Source organism: Gymnoscopelus braueri, assembly GCF_963280865.1.
Source record: "Gymnoscopelus braueri genome assembly, chromosome: 16".
Taxonomy (NCBI): Eukaryota; Metazoa; Chordata; class Actinopteri; order Myctophiformes; family Myctophidae; genus Gymnoscopelus; species Gymnoscopelus braueri.
In genome coordinates, this window is record NC_137616.1 from 16,687,856 (window position 1) to 16,706,571 (window position 18,716).

The window sequence follows — 18,716 nt, forward strand, 5'->3', positions numbered from 1 at the left end:
GTCCAGAAAAGTGATGATGAGGGGGGAGTTGGAGGGGGGGGTGGACTCCGCAGGTTGCCACAACTCAGCGTGGGATCCGGGGTACTGCAGAGGAGAGGAGAAACAGGATCAGTGGAAACTAGAAAAAGTGCTCCTCAGAGCACAGGTCTCCGCCAGGTCAGGTAGGTTATTGTGGGGCAGCAATGTTCGGAATTCGCCAATCAGGATGGAATATGAAAAATCGGATGGAACCATCTTGATCACTTGACTATAGAGATAATGGGTACGGATTTGCATGATGTTTGTATTTGTAGGAGTAATATAAAAAAGTGTTGCAAAATCGGCCTCCTGGTGGCGCTATAATAGGGCAATGTTAAAAGGGTAGCATTTGTTCTTCAACGTAGCGCGAATGTGCGTGCAAAGTGTCACCGCAATCGGACGCTGCATTCATGATTTGTGGCATTTTGTTCAAAACGGGCCACTCCTGCAAACTTTAGATGTCAATGTTAGCCAATCAGGATGGAATTTGAAAAATTTTAAAGACCCATCTTGATCACATGACTATAGAGATCATGTGTACCGATTTGCGTGAAATTTGGATAAATTCTGAAGGCTTAATATCATTTTTTTTTTTTACATAAGTCGGCCTCCTGGTGGCGCTATGAAAGGCAAATGGGAAAAATGCAGGGCAGTTGTTTTTCCTTGGCCTCTAGGGAGTGTGCGTGCAAAGTGTCACGCAGATCGGTGCAGTTCTAGTTAAAACCGCAAATCAGCCTTTTATAGCGCCACCATGAGGCTGATTTGAAAAATTTGAAGTGGCATTTCTTCCTCGGCCTAGTGGGAATGTGCGTGTGAAATCTCACGGAAATCGCAAGCTGCGTTCATGATTTGAGGCATTGTGTTCTAAACGGACCAATCCTACAAACATTGGAAGCCATTTTTTGCCAATCAGGATGGAATATGAAAAATCTGAAAGACCAGTTTGGTTTAATGACTATAGAGATACTGTGTCAAAAAAAATTGTTTTGCAAAAAGCGGCCTCCTGGTGGTGCTATAACAGCCCCATGTGAAACATTTGGGGCAGAGGTTCTGAATTGGCATCCAGGGAGTGTGTGTGCACAGTTTCGCTGCGATCAAGCCAACGGTGCCGGAGATTAGCTGTACACAGACAGAATGACGGACTGAGGGACGGACGGACAGGGTGCAAAACATACTCTCTCGCCATGCCTTTCGGCCTGGCGGAGACAATAATCACAGGGGAAAAAACAACTGAAGGCTGGCACTGCAACTGCATGAAGTTAAACAGGCTGGTGTAAAGCTAAAATGCAAAATGCACTACAACTTGAATAACTGTGGCTGGCCTGTACTTTACTGTACGTGTAGATCTGTCGACGAATGACGTTCAGACAGGGTTCTTGTTGAGGCAGGAGTTAGTTGATTGTAGACGAGGGACAGGTGCGGGGATTAGTGAAGGAGAGCAGGTGCGCTGAGTGTGACGTAGAGCAGTGCTTCTCAAACTTCTACATTTCAAGGACCCCCTTTAACTCTGACAGTGTACAAATGGAACCAAATGGACATTTGGTTCCATTTGTACACTGTCAGAGTTACAGACTTGTAAAGGTAAAGGTCAATTTAGAACCCCCTCAAAGAACCCTGAGGGTCCTTTGAGAACCACTGACGTAGAGTAGTCAGCGACGGGGGTGCGTGCGCTGAGCACGTTGCAGTGCTGGAGCTGACGTGCGGGGAGCCTCGGAGCCCGAGTGCACGGAGGTAGAAGGACGGGCAGGTGAGCGTGAACGTGAGCGCCCGTGCTCCGGGGAATTGGAGCGCTGTAAAACGGGCCCGGGACAGAGAGAAGTGGAGCGGACGCGTAGCCGTAACAGAGCTATTATCACTATTGGCTCAAGTAGTGTTGAGAAAATGCCTACCCCATTTGTTTTTTCACAAATTGATCCCTGGTCATGTTACCATTATGGTTTGAAAAGAATACAGGCCTGATCCTACACTACAGTATTCCAGTCCTGAGTTTAGTTTAGACCGGCTGTGATGATGAAACTGTCCACTCCACGATACTGCTCCTAGCCTTCTGGCTCTCCGCCTAATCACTATGTCATTATGAGTGTGTGTGCGTGTGTGTACGTGTGCGTGTGCGTGTGCGTGTGCGTGTGCGTGTGCGTGTGCGTACGTGTGCGTACGTGTGCGTGTGCGTGTGCGTGTGCGTACACATGTCAGTGCCGTGGCTCAATGGATGATTGAGAGCAGCAATTAGAGGCTTAATTAGTGGCACACACACACGCACGCACGCACGCACGCACGCACGCAATCACGCAAGAATATACTGTAACACACTCTTCACTGTGTGTTTACCAGATACTGTAATATGATTCTATCCACGTTTTAAGTGTTTAATTGGCTTTTAAATTCCACTATGCAATTACACTGCTGTGACACAGACACACATGCATGCACATGCACACACACACACACACACACACACACACACACACACACACACACACACACACACACACACACACACGCACCAAGTACACACATCCACGCTATCAAGACACACAAACATCTGTGCACCTACTGTGTAGGCACTGTACATGCATAAACATGTGCATGACCACATGCATACACAAACAAATACACACACACATGCGCGCGCACACACACACACACGCACACACACAGAGACACACACACAGCTGTTCATTAGCATTATGGGTTTACTTCTGTCTTGCTTTAATCACATCATGTTTACATTTCAAATAGGGGAAGACTGCTGAATCGCTACCTTCACACACGCACGCACACACACACACACACTTTAGTTCACCTCAAGTTTCAACTTGCTCTAATCACGTCATGTTTACCTTTGAAATGAAAGGGATGCAGCAACACTACACCACACGCACGTGTGCACACACACACACACACACACACACACACACACACACACACACACACACACACACACACACACACACACACACACACACACACACACACACACACACACACACACACACACACACACACACACCCCCCACACACACACACACACACACACACACACACACACACACACACACACACACACACACACACACACACACACACACACACACACACACACACACAGTGTATACTGACTCCTTTCTTTTGCTTTTTGTACTTATCATATATCTCCTCTACCAGTATCATCCTCTCTCTGTATTAATTTCTCTCTCTCTCGCTCTGTCTCTCTCTCTCTCTCTCTCTCTCTCTCTCTCTCTCTCTCTCTCGAACATGCGCACACACACACACTCACACACACACACACACACACACACACACACACACACACACACGCACGCCTGCCTCATTAAATTCCAGTGGTAGGAATATTATTCAAATGAGCCTAGCAGCGTGTCTTATCGTTGATTGCTTTGACTGCCTTTGAATTGCAGTTAGAAAGCAACACATTTGTGTTGCCATTAATGTGATCTGTGTCTCTTGCACTGCGAGGCTGCGTTTGTACTTTACATTTGATTCGGCTGAAAGCTGAGTTTACATGCCCTCTTTGCTCCGTAATTTGATTTATTGTTTGATTCTCTTTAAAGTTTTATTTCTTACTGCACTTTATATTTTATATGTGTTAACCCATTAAGACCGGGAACGCATCTCTGTCATTTTAAGATGTCTTTGGGCTATTCAAAAATAGCAGATATACAAGCTCATAGCACGGCACCGAGTGCCGCGCTATGAGCTTGTAGATCTACTATTTTTGAATAACCAAAGTTTCCCGGTCTTAATGGGTTAATGCCCTCATTATGCTTGAATTGTTTTGTCTTTGCATTTCAATATTGCCCACTCAGCTCCTACTGCACACCTGCCTGCCGTCACTCTTTTGTGATCTGTTATGGATAAAAAAAACATAATGTTTCCATTCAAGGGTGAACAATGGTGTAAAGTAACTAAGTACATTTACTCAAGTACTGTACTTAAAGGGATACTTCACTTTCGGGCCGGGGAAACATTTAAAAAATATATTAAAAATAAATGAAAAAAGTAATGGAAAATTCATGGCCCCCTCACACATTAGAGTGTCCTACTAATGTGTGAGGGGGCCTTTATTTTGCCATAACTTCTTTCATTTTTTTTAAATATTTTTTTTTAATGTTTATTTTATGTGAAAGTGAAGTATCCCTTTAAGTACAATTTTGAGGTATTTTTTACTTTACTGGAGTATTTCCAATTTTACTCCACTACATCTCAGAGGCAAATATTGTACTTTTTACTCCACTACAATTAGTTGAAAACTAGTTACTTTGCTGATTTTTGTACTTTTACTTTTGGTACTTTAAAGGGACAGTTCACCCAAAAAAAATTATTTATTCTATCGATTAGTCACCCCATAGAGACTTAAATTCATGGATTTTTTTTTTTGTCGCATTCCTAAGCCAATAATTTGATGACCAGCGGACCGGTAGGCAGCTTTTTGGGGTGAACTATCCCTTTAAGTATTATTTTGATGCCAATACTTTTGTACTTTTACTCAAGTAACATTTTGAACACAGGCCTTTTACTTGTAAAATATTATTTTTATATTGTGGTATTGCTACTTTTACTTAAGTAAAATATCTGAGTACTTCTTCCACCAGTGAGGGGTAGACAGCATCACAGCAGGGCCCAGCAGCCTGACTTCCTAAGTCCTCTCTCTCTCCAACGCTCCGACCGCGCAGCAACCCTCCTGGGCAGGAGTCCTGAGGTGTCATCTTAGACACCTTTTGTACCCAAAGAAGTCTTCTCTAATGCTATAGAGACATCACAACAACAGCAGTTATCCTGACAGCTCATGAGTAGGAGAAAAGCAGTCAGCTGTTTATCTTAACAAATGACAGGAGAGACACTAGATGGACAGCTGCAGTCAAGTAAAAAGTTGCACTCAAAAGAAGCTATAACTAAACCTTTTCAAACTAGCAAACCTGCTTTAAAAACGAAAAAACTAAACGGAAATTGAAAACAACAAGTCAAAACGTAATAAAAAAAACAAAAACGAATGGAAACTTCAAAACTATAATAACCTTGGTGTGTGGTTATTGTGTGTGTGTGTGTGTGTGTGTGTGTGTGTGTGTGTGTGTGTGTGTGTGTGTGTGTGTGTGTGTGTGTGTGTGTGTGTGTGTGTGTGTGTGTGTGTGTGTGCGCACGCGCGTGGGTGAGCAGACCTCCAGTCCAAGGCAGCAGAGTTAAACGCCACTCTCTCCCGGAGGGACGGAGCTCCAGAGAGGAGCTTGAAGGAGATGAAGTCAGACATCGAGGCCATGCTGGCCGAGCTGCGCAACAGACAGCTGGGAGGCAAGAAAAACATCGCTGACGAGGAGCTGGGGTACACACACACACACACACACACACACACACACACACACACACACACACACACACACACACACACACACAGAGCTACAATAGAGCTCCTTGCGTGTGACACTGAAGTATAATGACGAAGTAGTAATTTACGAAAAAGTAAAAAAATAAATAAAAAAAACAACAACCCACAGACAGATGTCTACCTTTGTCGACACATTAATATGGAAAATGAATTTTCTACCTTCTTTTGTGTGCTTTCATCACTCGCTTTTCTATTTTACTGTCTGTTTCTGCCTTCCTTCGCCTCCTTTCATACTTTCACTCTTTTGTTCACTCGTTCCTCGCTTCTTTTCTGTCAGTTGACTTCAAATGCATTAGCAGTAAAGCTGTTTCTACTGCACAGACAGCTGATTGGTGCATCTCCCCCGGCCATTTCTCTCTCTCTCTCTCTCTCTCTCTCTCTCTCTCTCTCTCTCTCTCTCTCTCTCTCTCTCTCTCTCTCTCTCTCTCTAATGAATTGCATTTATATGGCAAATTGGCAAAACACTAAGATGTGAATTATAATATATATTTTTTTTAAATAGAAAATAGAAAATAAAATAATTTCCAAATCCAAGGGAATTGGATTCAAACTCGAGTCCTACTTACTCACAAAGGAGCGGTCCATGCACTAACTGGTTGAGACACCAGGCACCACAGAAACTAGTGTTTCTAAATTAACAGCAAAATAACAAGTGCTTCTATATTAACAGCAAAATAACAAGTGCTTGGCTCTCTCTCTCTCTTTCTATCTCAGCCGCTCTCTCTCACACACACACACAATTCAATTCAATTCAATTCAAAGGGCTTTATTGGCATGAGAAAACATACGTTTACATTGCCAAAGCAGAAAGCATAATACAACAATACAGCAATACAATCAAAACAAAAATATGTACATTTGAAAGTCAGAATCTTCAATAGATCAATTTCTATGTACCAAGATCACTGGGTGCAGTTATAGTGCCGGAATATACCCAATGATTAGTCTTTAGGGTGGTTGTGTTCCGTTTGATATCCTTTTCCTATCACAGCAACTCACGAATCTTGCTGCTGTGTTTGCACATTGTTGTACTTCGCCCAGCAGATATGGGAGTTTTTTGTCATTGGTCATGTTTTCAAAATCTCTGTGTGTGGTTGTAATCTGTGGGAAGTATGTGTCTCTGATGTCTTGGTACAATGGACAGACGGTTAGGAAGTGTAGCTCGGTTTCCACTTCATTTTGTGTGCAGTGGGTGCATAGTCTGTCTTCTCTCGGGATACAGGTCTGCCTGTGACGACCTTTCTCGATCGCAAGACTGTGCTCACTGAGTCTGTACCTAGTTAAGATACACACACACACACACACACACACACACACACACACACACACACACACACACACACACACACACACACACACACACACACACACACACACACACACACACACACACACAGACACAAATCAGCTCTCTTCATCTCCCTGGCCTCCCCCCTCTCTCTCTCTCACTCGCTCTTTTCCTGTGCTGTTTCTTCCAGCAGTAAATGTTGACGAGGTCGATGAGTTAATTAAAACTACAGCCGCAAGGGGAACGGAAAGAAAGACGGAGAGGGACAGAGAGTGACAACACACAACAAAGAGACTGCATGCGAATGTGGGAGAAAGTGCTGAAAAAAGTAGATTATTAAAGAAGAGTGAGACAGGAAAATCCATCTATCTTTAGCTCAAGTGTCTGCTGGACGGGAAACAAAACTAAAATTTTGATCGAGCCTTTAGGGGAGCTTTCCGCGATAACGGAGCCGTCAACGGATATTAAACAGTATTTGATAAAGGGGGAAAAAATAACTAAAAACAAAACCCAAAGCTGAATATATAAATTTGGATTGTACCCCTAATGGGGGTCCAACAGTTACTATGAGTACCCTTAGTAGTATCTTCATAGGAGTAGTAAAAAGAAGTTGGATGTAAGGGGTTGCTAGGGTGTACCAGGCAGTTCTTTATTTTACTCAAAAATTTTATCCCAAGATTTTTGTAACCCTATTTTTTCACCCAGTGCCAATGCCTAAGCTTGTAAGCCTGGGCGCTATTACCAGGCAGTTTTACCACGGTTCTCCGTTTACTACTCACTATGGGATATCAGCGCCCCCAGGCGATGGACAGAGCAACTCACACGCTCCCGATGCCAATTACTGATTGGCTTAGGGTATGTCACGAGTCCGGAAGACCCGGGAGTACAAAAGCTCCCCGTGACATAGGCTCTCCCTCTTTTCTACTCTCTGCATGCGTATGCGCAGACTAATTCACACACAAAAAGTACTAGTAAGATTTTTACAACAAAACCCATAGCGGGAATAAGGATTATTCCCCATGGGAAAAATCTTGCTATTTATAAGTTCACTCCCGAGACTTATATATACATTTTTCCTTTCCTATCTCCTCAAGTTTTTCCTTAATTCTTGGTCTGTTCTGAAAACGCCGGTTAGCTGCTAACGCCGGTTAGCAGCTACTAGCTCATTCATTCATTCAGTGGCTAGGCTAATACTAGCAGCTATGCTACGCTACTAGCTAGGCTATTAGCCTGTTGTTTTCCCAGACCGAGGACCAAGATGGAACCACCGAGGAGTTGCGGGTTCGCGGAATGCGACCCCCTCATCGCCGCAGACGACCCCCACCGCGTCTTCATCCACTGCTTGGGGGTCGATCACGCGTTCTGCACCAGGACCCACCCGGGTGAGCCAGATGCGTGCCCTAACTGCGCGATGTTCACCGTTTCTCAACTTGACGCTCGGCTTGTCAGGGCTAGGACCCTGGTCGGCTGGACTAGACGAGACAACGGTGAGACCTCCACCGCCACCGGACCGGGGACCCCAGTCGTGCAGCACGAGCGGCCCCAGCTCATGGGACCCCCACCGGTGCCGATGCTGAGACTAAAGCGTCAAGCGTCCACGACGCTGACGCCACCTCCCGCCGCTGCTGCTGCGATGGGGGCTTGTCCCCACCGCAGCATGCTAGCAGCGGCCCTCCCTCCCCCCTGCCAGCGAGGAGTCGATGGCTCTTCACGATGACGACATGGCGGAGGACGGGGAAGATTTCCTGGAGCTCCCGTCGTACCAGGACACCCAGGAGGTGTCCACGACGAACCCCGGACGGGGAGAACCTCCCGCAGCCACCGAGGAAGAGATGCTCGAACCTGTGGCGGCTGGTTTCAACGAATGGCTAGCCTCACTAAGCAACAGGTTGTTAGCAGCGCTGTTCTAGCTTAGCTTGCTCGCTAGGACAACACCAGCTCGTTAGCCTCTTCAGAGCCGGCGTCTGTACCACGAAGGACGAGGCTACACAGCGACATCCAGAATGGAAGCTCCTGGATGAAGAGCAACCGCGAAAAGATTCATCGGGTGCTTTGAGACACATAAAGGGTTTTTCATAAGAGTATGTTGAACTGTTTATGCTGTTTCCACTGTTTCTGTGCTTTATTCTGTTCCATTAAATTTTCCCAAAATACACAAGCACACTATCCAGCCCCGGTCAGGAGGTCACGACGCTAGGGGTCCCTGGGGGTCCCCGGGCGTTGATGCCCTCCTCTATAAGCCCATTGTGCCTATCAGGCCTGCTTTCACAGCATGTTAGACACTAATGGGATACTTCTCTGCCTGTTTTCAACAACTGTCGGGGTGCATCGACGCATAGGGATCACTAGGTGGTCCCCGTGTTGATAACCACCCCTTATAAGCCCAAAGCGCTTGAACTGTCCCTTGGTGACTTTCCAAACGCTGCTGGGATGAATACTGTGCATGCTATGAACAAGACAAAGGTAATAAACCCATTGCTAAGTCTTTACGCCAGTGTACATGGGTCACGCCAACATTTTCCAATTCTACCATCCGTCCGGCAGAGGGCGCCAGAGGCCCACTGTGGGAAGGAAGGTTTGCAAGATGGCGGCGCGGGTCGAAGGTCACCCCAATATTTACAACCTGCCGAGCACCGTGTCACGCCAGCCTCTGGAGGGCGACAGAGTGCTTCCTTCGGTGGAGGCGGCTCCGTCGCTTCCTTTAGCCAGGCCAAGGAGCCTAGACAAGATGGCGACGGACTTTGTAAACACCAAGGGAGCAGCGTGGAATGATTCCGTACTCAGTCACGTGAACCCCACGCTTGCACAGGCCCGGTGGATTAGGTGTCGACGTCACCTGTTTCCATGGAAACGGATGTCAACGTCTCTTCACTCCTGGTGAGTTAGCCGTGACTATTACCAGCTTGGTACCTTCTAGGTTAGCATAGCCTCCAGTCAGGCTGCTGTTGTTTCACTTAGTGGCTGACTAGCCTCACTAACATCGACACAGTTAAAGAGCAGTGTTGTTTTGGTGCAGTGCTTAGACAGTCCCCTAAAACAACACCGCCGTGGCCATAGCTCTCCTTCGTTCTTGGTTAGCCAAACAACTACAGGTAGCAGCTAAAGGCTAAAAGCGACCTGTAGCTAGGCTAGACTAGACAAGGCTAAGCTTACAAGCTAAGCTAGTTAGCCCTTTGTCTACACTACCACGATGGAGGCTCAGGTTCACTGGGTGCTTTGAGACAAACATAAAGGGTTTTCATAAGAGTATGTTAAACTGTTTATGTTGTTTTACACTGTCTTTGTGCTTTATTTTGTTGCATTAAAAATGTCCTGAAATACACAAGCACATTATCCAGCCCCGGCCAGGAGGTCACGACGCTAGGGGTCCCAGGGGGTCCCTGGGCGTCAATGGCCTCCTCTATGAGCCCATAGATTCAGGCTGCTGTTGTTTCACTTAGCGGCTGACTAGCCTCACTAACATCGACACAGTTAAAGAGCAGTGTTGTTTTGGTGCAGCGCTTAGCCAGTCCCCTAAAACAACGCTGCGGTGGCCATAGCTCTCCTTCGTTCTTGGTTAGCCAAACAGCTACAGGTAGCAGCTAAAGGCTGAAAGCGACCTGTAGTTAGGCTAGACTAGACCAGGCTAAGCTTACAAGCTAAGCTAGTTAGCCCTTTGTCTACACTACCACGATGGAGGCTCAGGTTCATTGAGTGCTTTGAGACACACATAAAGGGTTTTCATAAGAGTATGTTAAACTTTTTATGTTGTTTTACACTGTCTCTGTGCTTTATTTTGTTCCATTAAAAATGTCTTAAAATACACAAGCACGTAATCCAGCCCCGGTCAGGAGGTCACGACGCTAGGGGTCCCAGGGGGTCCCTGGGCGTCGATGGCCTCCTCTATGAGCCCATTGTGCCTGACAGGCCTGTTTTCACAGCATGGCAGACACTAACGGTCTCTAATGGACGCCACAGTACGAGTCCGCTGGACCGCGTGGCGACGTCATCGGTCCCCGTGGAAATGTGCACGTTGCCCACGGGACTGATAACAGCAGCGCCCCCTCCCGACTCGCTCGCTCGGTGAGCAGCTTTTGGGAGGGTTGCAATCCGAATCTGTTTTTATCCCAGTACATCAGCGTTGCACTGTGTTTTACTGGTTAAGCTCAGTACGGCAGTGACACACTGTGGTTGTACTGACCAGGCTCCCCTGAACAACAACAACACTTTGTGGTTGAACTGGTGTGTTTTCCACATGCCTTGTGTTACTTCCTATGTCAGACAAGTGTGTCTCTCTCATGCGGAAGATAAAAGCAGCCATGACTCTAAGAGAGAAGGTTCTCTCTCTCTCTTGAGCAAGAGCGCTACCAGAGAAATATCTACGAATCAGAACCGACTGGGTTTCTGTTCAAAGCTTTTTCTGGCGAGAAAAAAGGGGGGGGGGGGCGTACGGCCCTTTCTGAATCTGAAGGGCCTCAACAAGTATCCATTTCATTGGTGACGACCGTAAAAGCTGTTGCAAAGCGGTACATCAGGGGCACTGATGGACGGGCATCAACCTCTAGGTTGCTTGCCTCCACGTTCCAGTCTGGCCTCCACACAGAGAATTCCTGCACTTCGGCTACAAAGGGGAGTGTACAAGTACACGGTTCTTCCCTTTGGTATGTCATTAAGCCTGCTCGTGCAGTGTACCAATGCGGCCATAGCTCCACTGCGGCGACAGGGGATCAGTCTGTCGACTTAACTTCGACGACTGGTTAATTGCCGTAGGCTCAGAGGAGGAGGTGGCACGGCACACGGCCGTGGCCCTCTCCCACCTGACGTCGCTATGTTCACAATCAACGTCCAGAAGAGCGTTCTGGTTCCATCTCAGCGGACCACCTTCTGGGGGATCTCGCTGGACTCGAACACGCTCAGAACGTGGCTGTCCAGCTTGTGTGAGGTCTTTTCGCGTGGGGCGTCAAGTCACTTACAAACTAGACATGCAAGCGGTGAGTCTCATGGCTTCAGTCATTCACTTAATCCGCTTGGGCAGGTTCTACATGAGACCTGTATAGAGGTGGCTGCGGGCTCTTTGGATCCCACTCACCTCAGGCTATCAGCAAGTGGTGGTGTTTCCAGGGTGCGTGGAGACACTCGGATCGTGGTCGCAGGTGGCTTTTCTGTCCATGGGGGTCAGTATAGGCGCTGTGATATCACAGAAGGTCATCACCACGGACGCCAGCCTCACGGGGTTTTTCCTCGCTCTCAAACAGTTCGGGGCTCGGTTTCCGGGTTGTTATGTCTCGATCAGAACATACAACACCACGACCATGTGCTATGTCAACAAGCAGGAAGGCTTGGCCTCCCTGGTGTTGGACGGATTAGCGTGCGAGATGACGCTGTGATGCGACTCACGTCTCGCGTCCATTCAGGCGTTCCATGTGCCGAGCCTCCTGAACGAACTGCTTTATGCTTTCCCGCCAATAGAGCTGATCCTCCCCATGTGGGGGAGGGTCAGGCTCCGAGGGTTGCTGATGTTGCTGGTGGCCCCAGCATGGGACACGTAGAGGTCAGGAGATAACTCCTCTCCTTCACGACGTGCCTTGGGCCCTCCTTGTCGGCAGGGACTTGCTGCGGCAGGGAGGGGGGACGCCCTCAGGACCTAGACCTATGGGTCTGGCCCGTGAGAGGGTGAATTTGAGCTTGTGTGGCCTTCCCCCTGACGTGGTGGCTACCATCCAGGGCGCAAGGGCCGTGTCCACGAGGAATGCTTACGATGTCAGATGGTGGTTGGAACAGTCACCAGTGGTGGTGGCTTTCCAGGCCTCGGTGGGTAGCATTCTTACTTTCTGCAGAGAAGGCTAGATTGGGATTTATCCTTCTCAACAGTGAAGGTGTTTTGGGGCGGCCATTTCGCTTGCCACGAAGGTTTCGATGGCAAGACGGTGGGCCAGCACCCCTTGGTGCGCCGGTTTATGTGCGGCGCCAGGAGAGCCAGGCCGGGTAACAGGCCACTGTTCCCAGCCTGGGATCTGACGGTTGTGCTGGAGGCACTATGCCGTCCATCGTTCGAGCCTTTTGAGTCTGTGGATCTGAGGATCATTAGTCTCAAAACGGTCCTCTTGGTGGCCCTGTCTACGGCCAAACGGGTCAGTGACATGCATGCACTCTCGATGAGTCCGGAGTGCATGAAGTGTTTTAACAATGACAGGAGGGTTTTGCTTAAACCTAACCTGACTTTCGTTACCAGGACCGGGGTGGCCCCGGATCCGGGTGAGTTGGTAGCCTTCCATCCGCCTCCCTTCGTTTCGGCGGAGGATAGGCGGTTGCATTGTTTCTGTCCAGTGAGAGCTTTGAAGCTTTATTGTCAGAAGACAGCGGCCAATCGCTCATCGACGTAGCTCTTTGTCTCTTTTGGGCCTTGGGGTTCAGAGGAAGGCGGTCAATAAGGCAACGTTTTCTAGATGGATCCGAGATGCCATTAGGTTGGCTTATGTGAGTAGTGGTGCCCCTGTCCCGGAGGGTCTGAGGGCTCACTCTACTAGAGGCATGGCTACATCCTGGGCTCTCTACAGGGGAGCTTCGATCCAGGAGATCTGTGCAGCCGCAAATTGGTCGTCCCAATCGACTTTTGCGGTTTTCTACAGCCTGGACGTGGCGGCGTCATCCTTGGCGCGCGCGGTCCTAGGCGTAGCGGCTGCCTCCAGGCCAGTGGAGGGAAGGGAGTAGGCTTGGGGCTTTCTCCCTATTTCTCGACTTCCTCTGGGGTTTCCATGGGACCAGCTGGGCTGGCTCCCAGGAGATGGGGCCCTGTTTCCTCATATTGAGTTATGAGGCAGGCTTGTGTCTGCCTGTTAGTAAATAGGCGGACTCTGGAGTCTGTCAGGGCCTAGCTTGATTATCTATCCCGCATCCCAGCCCGGTGGGTTGGGGGCGCCCATGGGGCCATAGGTCACGTCCGTGTGGGCGGGACCTAGGGGCTGAGGGGCGTGCGGGCCTGTCAGGGTTGTGTGGCTCATTACCTCAAGGGGGGTTTATGAATCCCATAGTGAGTAGTAAACGGAGAACCGTGGTAAAACTAGAGGTTACGAATGTAACCCCGGTTTTAGTAGGTTCGGAGTTTACTACTCACCAGACACCCCTTTCTGTGCGCATTTGGCATGCAGAGAGGAGAATGTTAAGAGGAAGAGCCTATGTCACGGGGAGCTTTTGTACTCCCGGGTCTTCCGGACTCGTGACATACCCTAAGCCAATCAGTAATTGGCATCGGGAGCGTGTGAGTTGCTCTGTCCATCGCCTGGGGGCGCTGATATCCCATAGTGAGTAGTAAACTCCGAACCTACTAAAACCGGGGTTACATTCGTAACCTCTAGTTCTAGGCTGTTAGTAGGCAGTTGCTAGTGTTTTGCTACTGTAGGGTGTTGCAGTTCGCTGCTATGGGTGTACACAGTAGTATGCAGTTCCTAGCATGTAACGCGTGGTTGCAAGAGTGTTACATGCGACTGCCCTCTACGGCGTAGCAGCAGGCAGTTGCTATGGTATTGGTAGACAGTTGTTATGCTGTAACAGATTGGGTTCTAGGATTGTTAAGGTGAAGTAAGTGTTTGCCAACGCTGTCTCACAAAAAAATGTCACATTTTGGACCAATTTTTGAGCAACGCATTCTCACACCTGTGCCGTCAAACAGGGGACAGATATGACCATACAGCACTACGGTGTCGGGGGTACTCGCGCCGTCGCATGCTGACGGCGGACTTTACCATTCTGTCCCTGTCGGTACAAAACTGAGACGGCGCTGAGTCGGCTGAAGCAGACTTCGCAATGTTCGGCACTGTGTTTTATCAAATGACGTGACGGGCGCCCCTGTCATGTCAAACGTTTGGTCACATGTTGTCCCATGCCGTCACTACAGTACGGCTTATTATGTCCTATACGACCCCCATAGTAGATGTCCCCCCTGCCTGAAATGGTCAACATGGAAAGTTGATGACTTTTTAATGTAAATTACTTGTTGATAGTTGCTGGTATCATTTAGAATCTTTGTTTTGTTCATATTTTTCCTGCTACAATGCACATTGTTATATACAGTACACACACGCACTGGGGTACGCGTGCGTGTACACACACACACACACACACACACACACACACACACACACACACACACACACACACTCACACTCACACACACACACACACACACACACACACACAAAAACATACACACGTCCATGCTGCCATACACACAGACATACACAAAGTAAAATGTTTTACATAGCCATAGTTTAATCTAAATTAGCCTCGGGGATCAATAAAAGAAAGCGGATATTTCACTCCAACAGTCTGACATCCTCGCTTATAGACTGATTATTATTTTCCAACCTGCACAGCCTTTTAAAATTCCTCTCCTCTCCTCTCCTCTCCTCTCCTCTCCTCTCCTCTCCTCTCCTCTCCTCTCCTCTCCTCTCCTCTCCTCTCCTCTCCTCTCCTCTCCTCTCCTCTCCTCTCCAGTCTGGCAGAGGAGTTGTATCAGAAAGTGAAGAGGTTATTTGGAGACCCCCACCAGGCCACAGAGGACCTGAAAGCAGAGGTAACTGTTGTAGGCTACACTTTATTTCTATCCTATTCTATCCTTGTCTGGTTTATTTACTAAACGTAGCAGAGAGGAATGGAATTGACTTGCATGGCAGGGTAATGTAATTGGTCCTGTTGTTTGTTTGCTTGTAAGATAACTTGAGTACATATTTGTAGGTAGATTTTCATTCAACTTTGTGTGAATGATCTCTAGGCTTCTAATGACATGCCCCCAAACAGGGCATCAGGTTAAAGTAGTTAAAGAAGTGGTGTGATATTTTTAGGTTTAAACAATACGTTTATTGTAAAAAATTAAAGCTCTATTGTGATAGTATTCATTGCTATAGAGTGCTTGTTCAGTAACATGGCTCTCCTTTGTCTCTCCAGCTCTTTAGTAGACAGAAGGAAAACAATCTGACAGGTTTCATTCAATCAGAGAGAGAATCTTTTATCAGTTCCAGTGTTGTCTACTCCTTTTCCAATTTCTCTTATTTATCCTGTATCCTGTATGATTGCACTCTCCCGATTGGATGAAATTGGTATCCCAACTATTTTGTGTTTACTAAAGAGCTGGGGAGACTGAGTTACCCTGTTACTGTACAAACACTCTATAGCAATGATTACTATCAGGTTTGTTTCTCCAAGAGAATTAAAATAAAATCACATACAGTACAGAACCCTTTAAGATTCATATTGAAAGGGTCAAAGACACACAGATATAGAACACAGGGTTTGCATTGTTTAACCCATTGTCTTCTAAATCTTAACAGTCTGAAAAAAAAACTTATGTTGCTATATATATCAGTGGTGCTCAAACATTTTCATGTCAAGGACCCCCAAAATGATATGTATTTGCCCACGGACCCCCATCTAAAAATATATTTTGTTCCAGGGACCCCCCCCCCCAGAAGTCTTTATTGACTGCCTGAGATTAAAACATTGTTTTTTATCCCCATGCCAGCGTTTATTACATTAAATAGACGATCTTTTTTGTACCGTTGTTATCGTTCTCTGAGCGTCGATGGATCATTCCTAAGTTGTTTTAGAGCGCCTTCTTGTGGAATAAAAAAAAAAGGCAAGGCAAGTGTTTTATTTAAAAGGACGTATGCTTACGTCTTTGGCAGGCAATGTGTTAATGGCTTCACTATTTGGGTTGTTTGTGCTGCCCCCTACAGGTGTCAGGGAAGATGTCAGATCACCAGGGGAAGCTCAACGAGGCCCAGGATCTGCTCAACTCTGCCCAGGGAAAGAGCAGGGAGGCTGGGTCACTGGCTGACCACAACCAGGCCAACCTCACCGCCCTGGAGGTGGGCACATGCACATGCGCACACACACACACACACACACGCACACGCACACGCACGTACACACACACACACACACACACACACACACACACACACACACACACACACACACACACACACACACACACACACACACACACACACACACACACACCCACACCCACACCCACACACACACACACACACACACACACACACACACTAGAGTTCTCAACGGGCCTGAAAATGAAGGCTCAGCCCTAACTGGGCCCGACTGGGCCGGCCCGAGGCTCGGCCCGAACCCGACTATTACCACAAGTAAGACGCGCGAACGCCAAAAAAAATTTGTATTAATGATTTTTTTTTTCAATTAACCAAAAACAAAAAAAAATCTGCATTAAAAGGAGCATCTTAGAAAAATCCAAATTTAAAAAAAATGTTTTTGAACAATTCAACAAAGTGTTTGAAGTACCTGTTTCCCCCACTTCCGGGGGGCGGAGCCAAAATCTTAGGCCAAAGTATTTGTTCGTAGACCCCCACTTAGGGGGGGTAGAAAAAGTTTGGGAGCGATTCGGGCACTTTTCATTTAACATGGGGTTTCAATGGGGAGTTTTTAGGAGCCTTCTCCGGGGCGTGGCTTCCGGGGGAAGGGGCGGGCTTAAACGCAACCTTGACAGGTGTGTTCAGTTTTCAAAGACCTTTCATTTAATGTATGGTACGTCTATATTGGACATTTACTTGGCTGCACACAGGCAGTGCACATAATAGTGCACACGGACACACAGACACACAAGCCGAGCACGGTGTCATAGTAAGCTCCACTTGCGCGGAGGCGCGCCTTCGGCGCGCCTCCTTCCGCTGCGTTCGCAATCATGTTAGGCCCGAAAGCCTGTTCTGAATGTGTATTTATCTATTATGAAGATGGCGCTGACGGCCCCGACTGACGTTAACTTACACTGTGCTTACACTGTGCTGATTTAGATGAAGTTAAAGGTATAGTAGGCAACATTAAGCCTATATTTGAAAAATACCTCTATATATATATTTTGCATTTTTTCCCCTCTATCAGCCACTATATAATGATGCTGGGGTGTTTTCCTGCATTGAAAAACACTCCTCTTTCTGAAATCCGTATTTTCCCTACTATTTAGGTTACACATCCGGGTATCCGGTGCGTAAATTCACGCACGCATGTGCGCATCCGTGCGCGTCCGTGTCCGTGTGAACTTTTTACTTTCGGTTTTAAAATGCTCTCAAACTTCGTTTTTTAGGCACATAATTTACTTTTCAAAAAGCGTTTGGATAGAATTTAGTTGTTTAACTTCATATATGTGGTCAATTTGTCATGAAAGAGCCTATTTAAAAATAAAAATTCAGAGAACCGGCAGGGGCGGGCAGTTCCGCGAATTGTATCCGAATAAAGTAACCTATATTCGGCATGGCCCGTTTAGAAGTCTGCTTACTCTATGGAAGTCCTCCGTGCGTCACCCCCTGGTGGTCGGGGAAACGAACTGCTGGATTTATTTTCTTTGTTTATCTCTGAATCGCCTACAATCCCTTTAAATCCTTGTCTTGCTCACACACCTCTGTGCAATGCAATGCATCGTCTGCATTTCTCTGCCTCTCTCGACCGAGTCTCCGTCTCCCCCCCACCCCCTGACTGTCTGAGAACGACTCGATAAATAATAAGTCTACAGAAATAAAATTATCTATCTATCTATCTATCTATCTATCTATCTATCTATCTACTTTGAATCTGATGTATAGAGTTTGGTCATAGACAGGGGTGCAATGCTCATGGGACGGCTTTGCACGGCGAGCAGGAACCTATTTGACCAGGAGCACGCGCAGGCACACGCATAGATTTAAAACTACTTTAAATTCACACCTCAACAAAGTTTACAAAGGCTCCCGACTCACGCCAGGTAAATTAACATAGGAATAAGCCTAGATGCATATCAATTGTACATTGTGTGAGCTGTTGTAGGTGTTAAGTGATGTGCGCGTCACGTCATTAAAATGCAGTGCAACCACATACCAAATCAGCATTGCAACACTGGTCATAGAGTTAAAAGTTTGGTGCAGTCCAATTGGAAACACTTGGACCCTACCCTACCTGGTCGTAGTGTTGTTGCCTGGTCCAGTGGTCCTGTCATTAAGAATGACGACGCTGCTACAGCTAAATCCATTG

The 18,716-nt window shown here is 47.2% G+C and overlaps 1 protein-coding gene across 7 annotated transcripts in view; it reads left to right on the forward strand.

Annotated features, from left to right (window-relative positions):
• The window catches only part of lama2 (laminin, alpha 2), a 316,273-nt gene that overhangs the window by 242,384 nt on the left and 55,173 nt on the right, over positions 1-18,716 (forward strand). For all 7 annotated transcript variants that reach the window (XM_080453619.1, XM_080453620.1, XM_080453623.1 and 4 more), the window contains 3 exons: positions 5,191-5,353; positions 15,177-15,255; positions 16,415-16,546. In XM_080453619.1, coding sequence (XP_080309745.1) covers positions 5,191-5,353; positions 15,177-15,255; positions 16,415-16,546 — 374 coding nt within the window. The remainder of the gene's footprint in view (positions 1-5,190; positions 5,354-15,176; positions 15,256-16,414; positions 16,547-18,716) is intronic.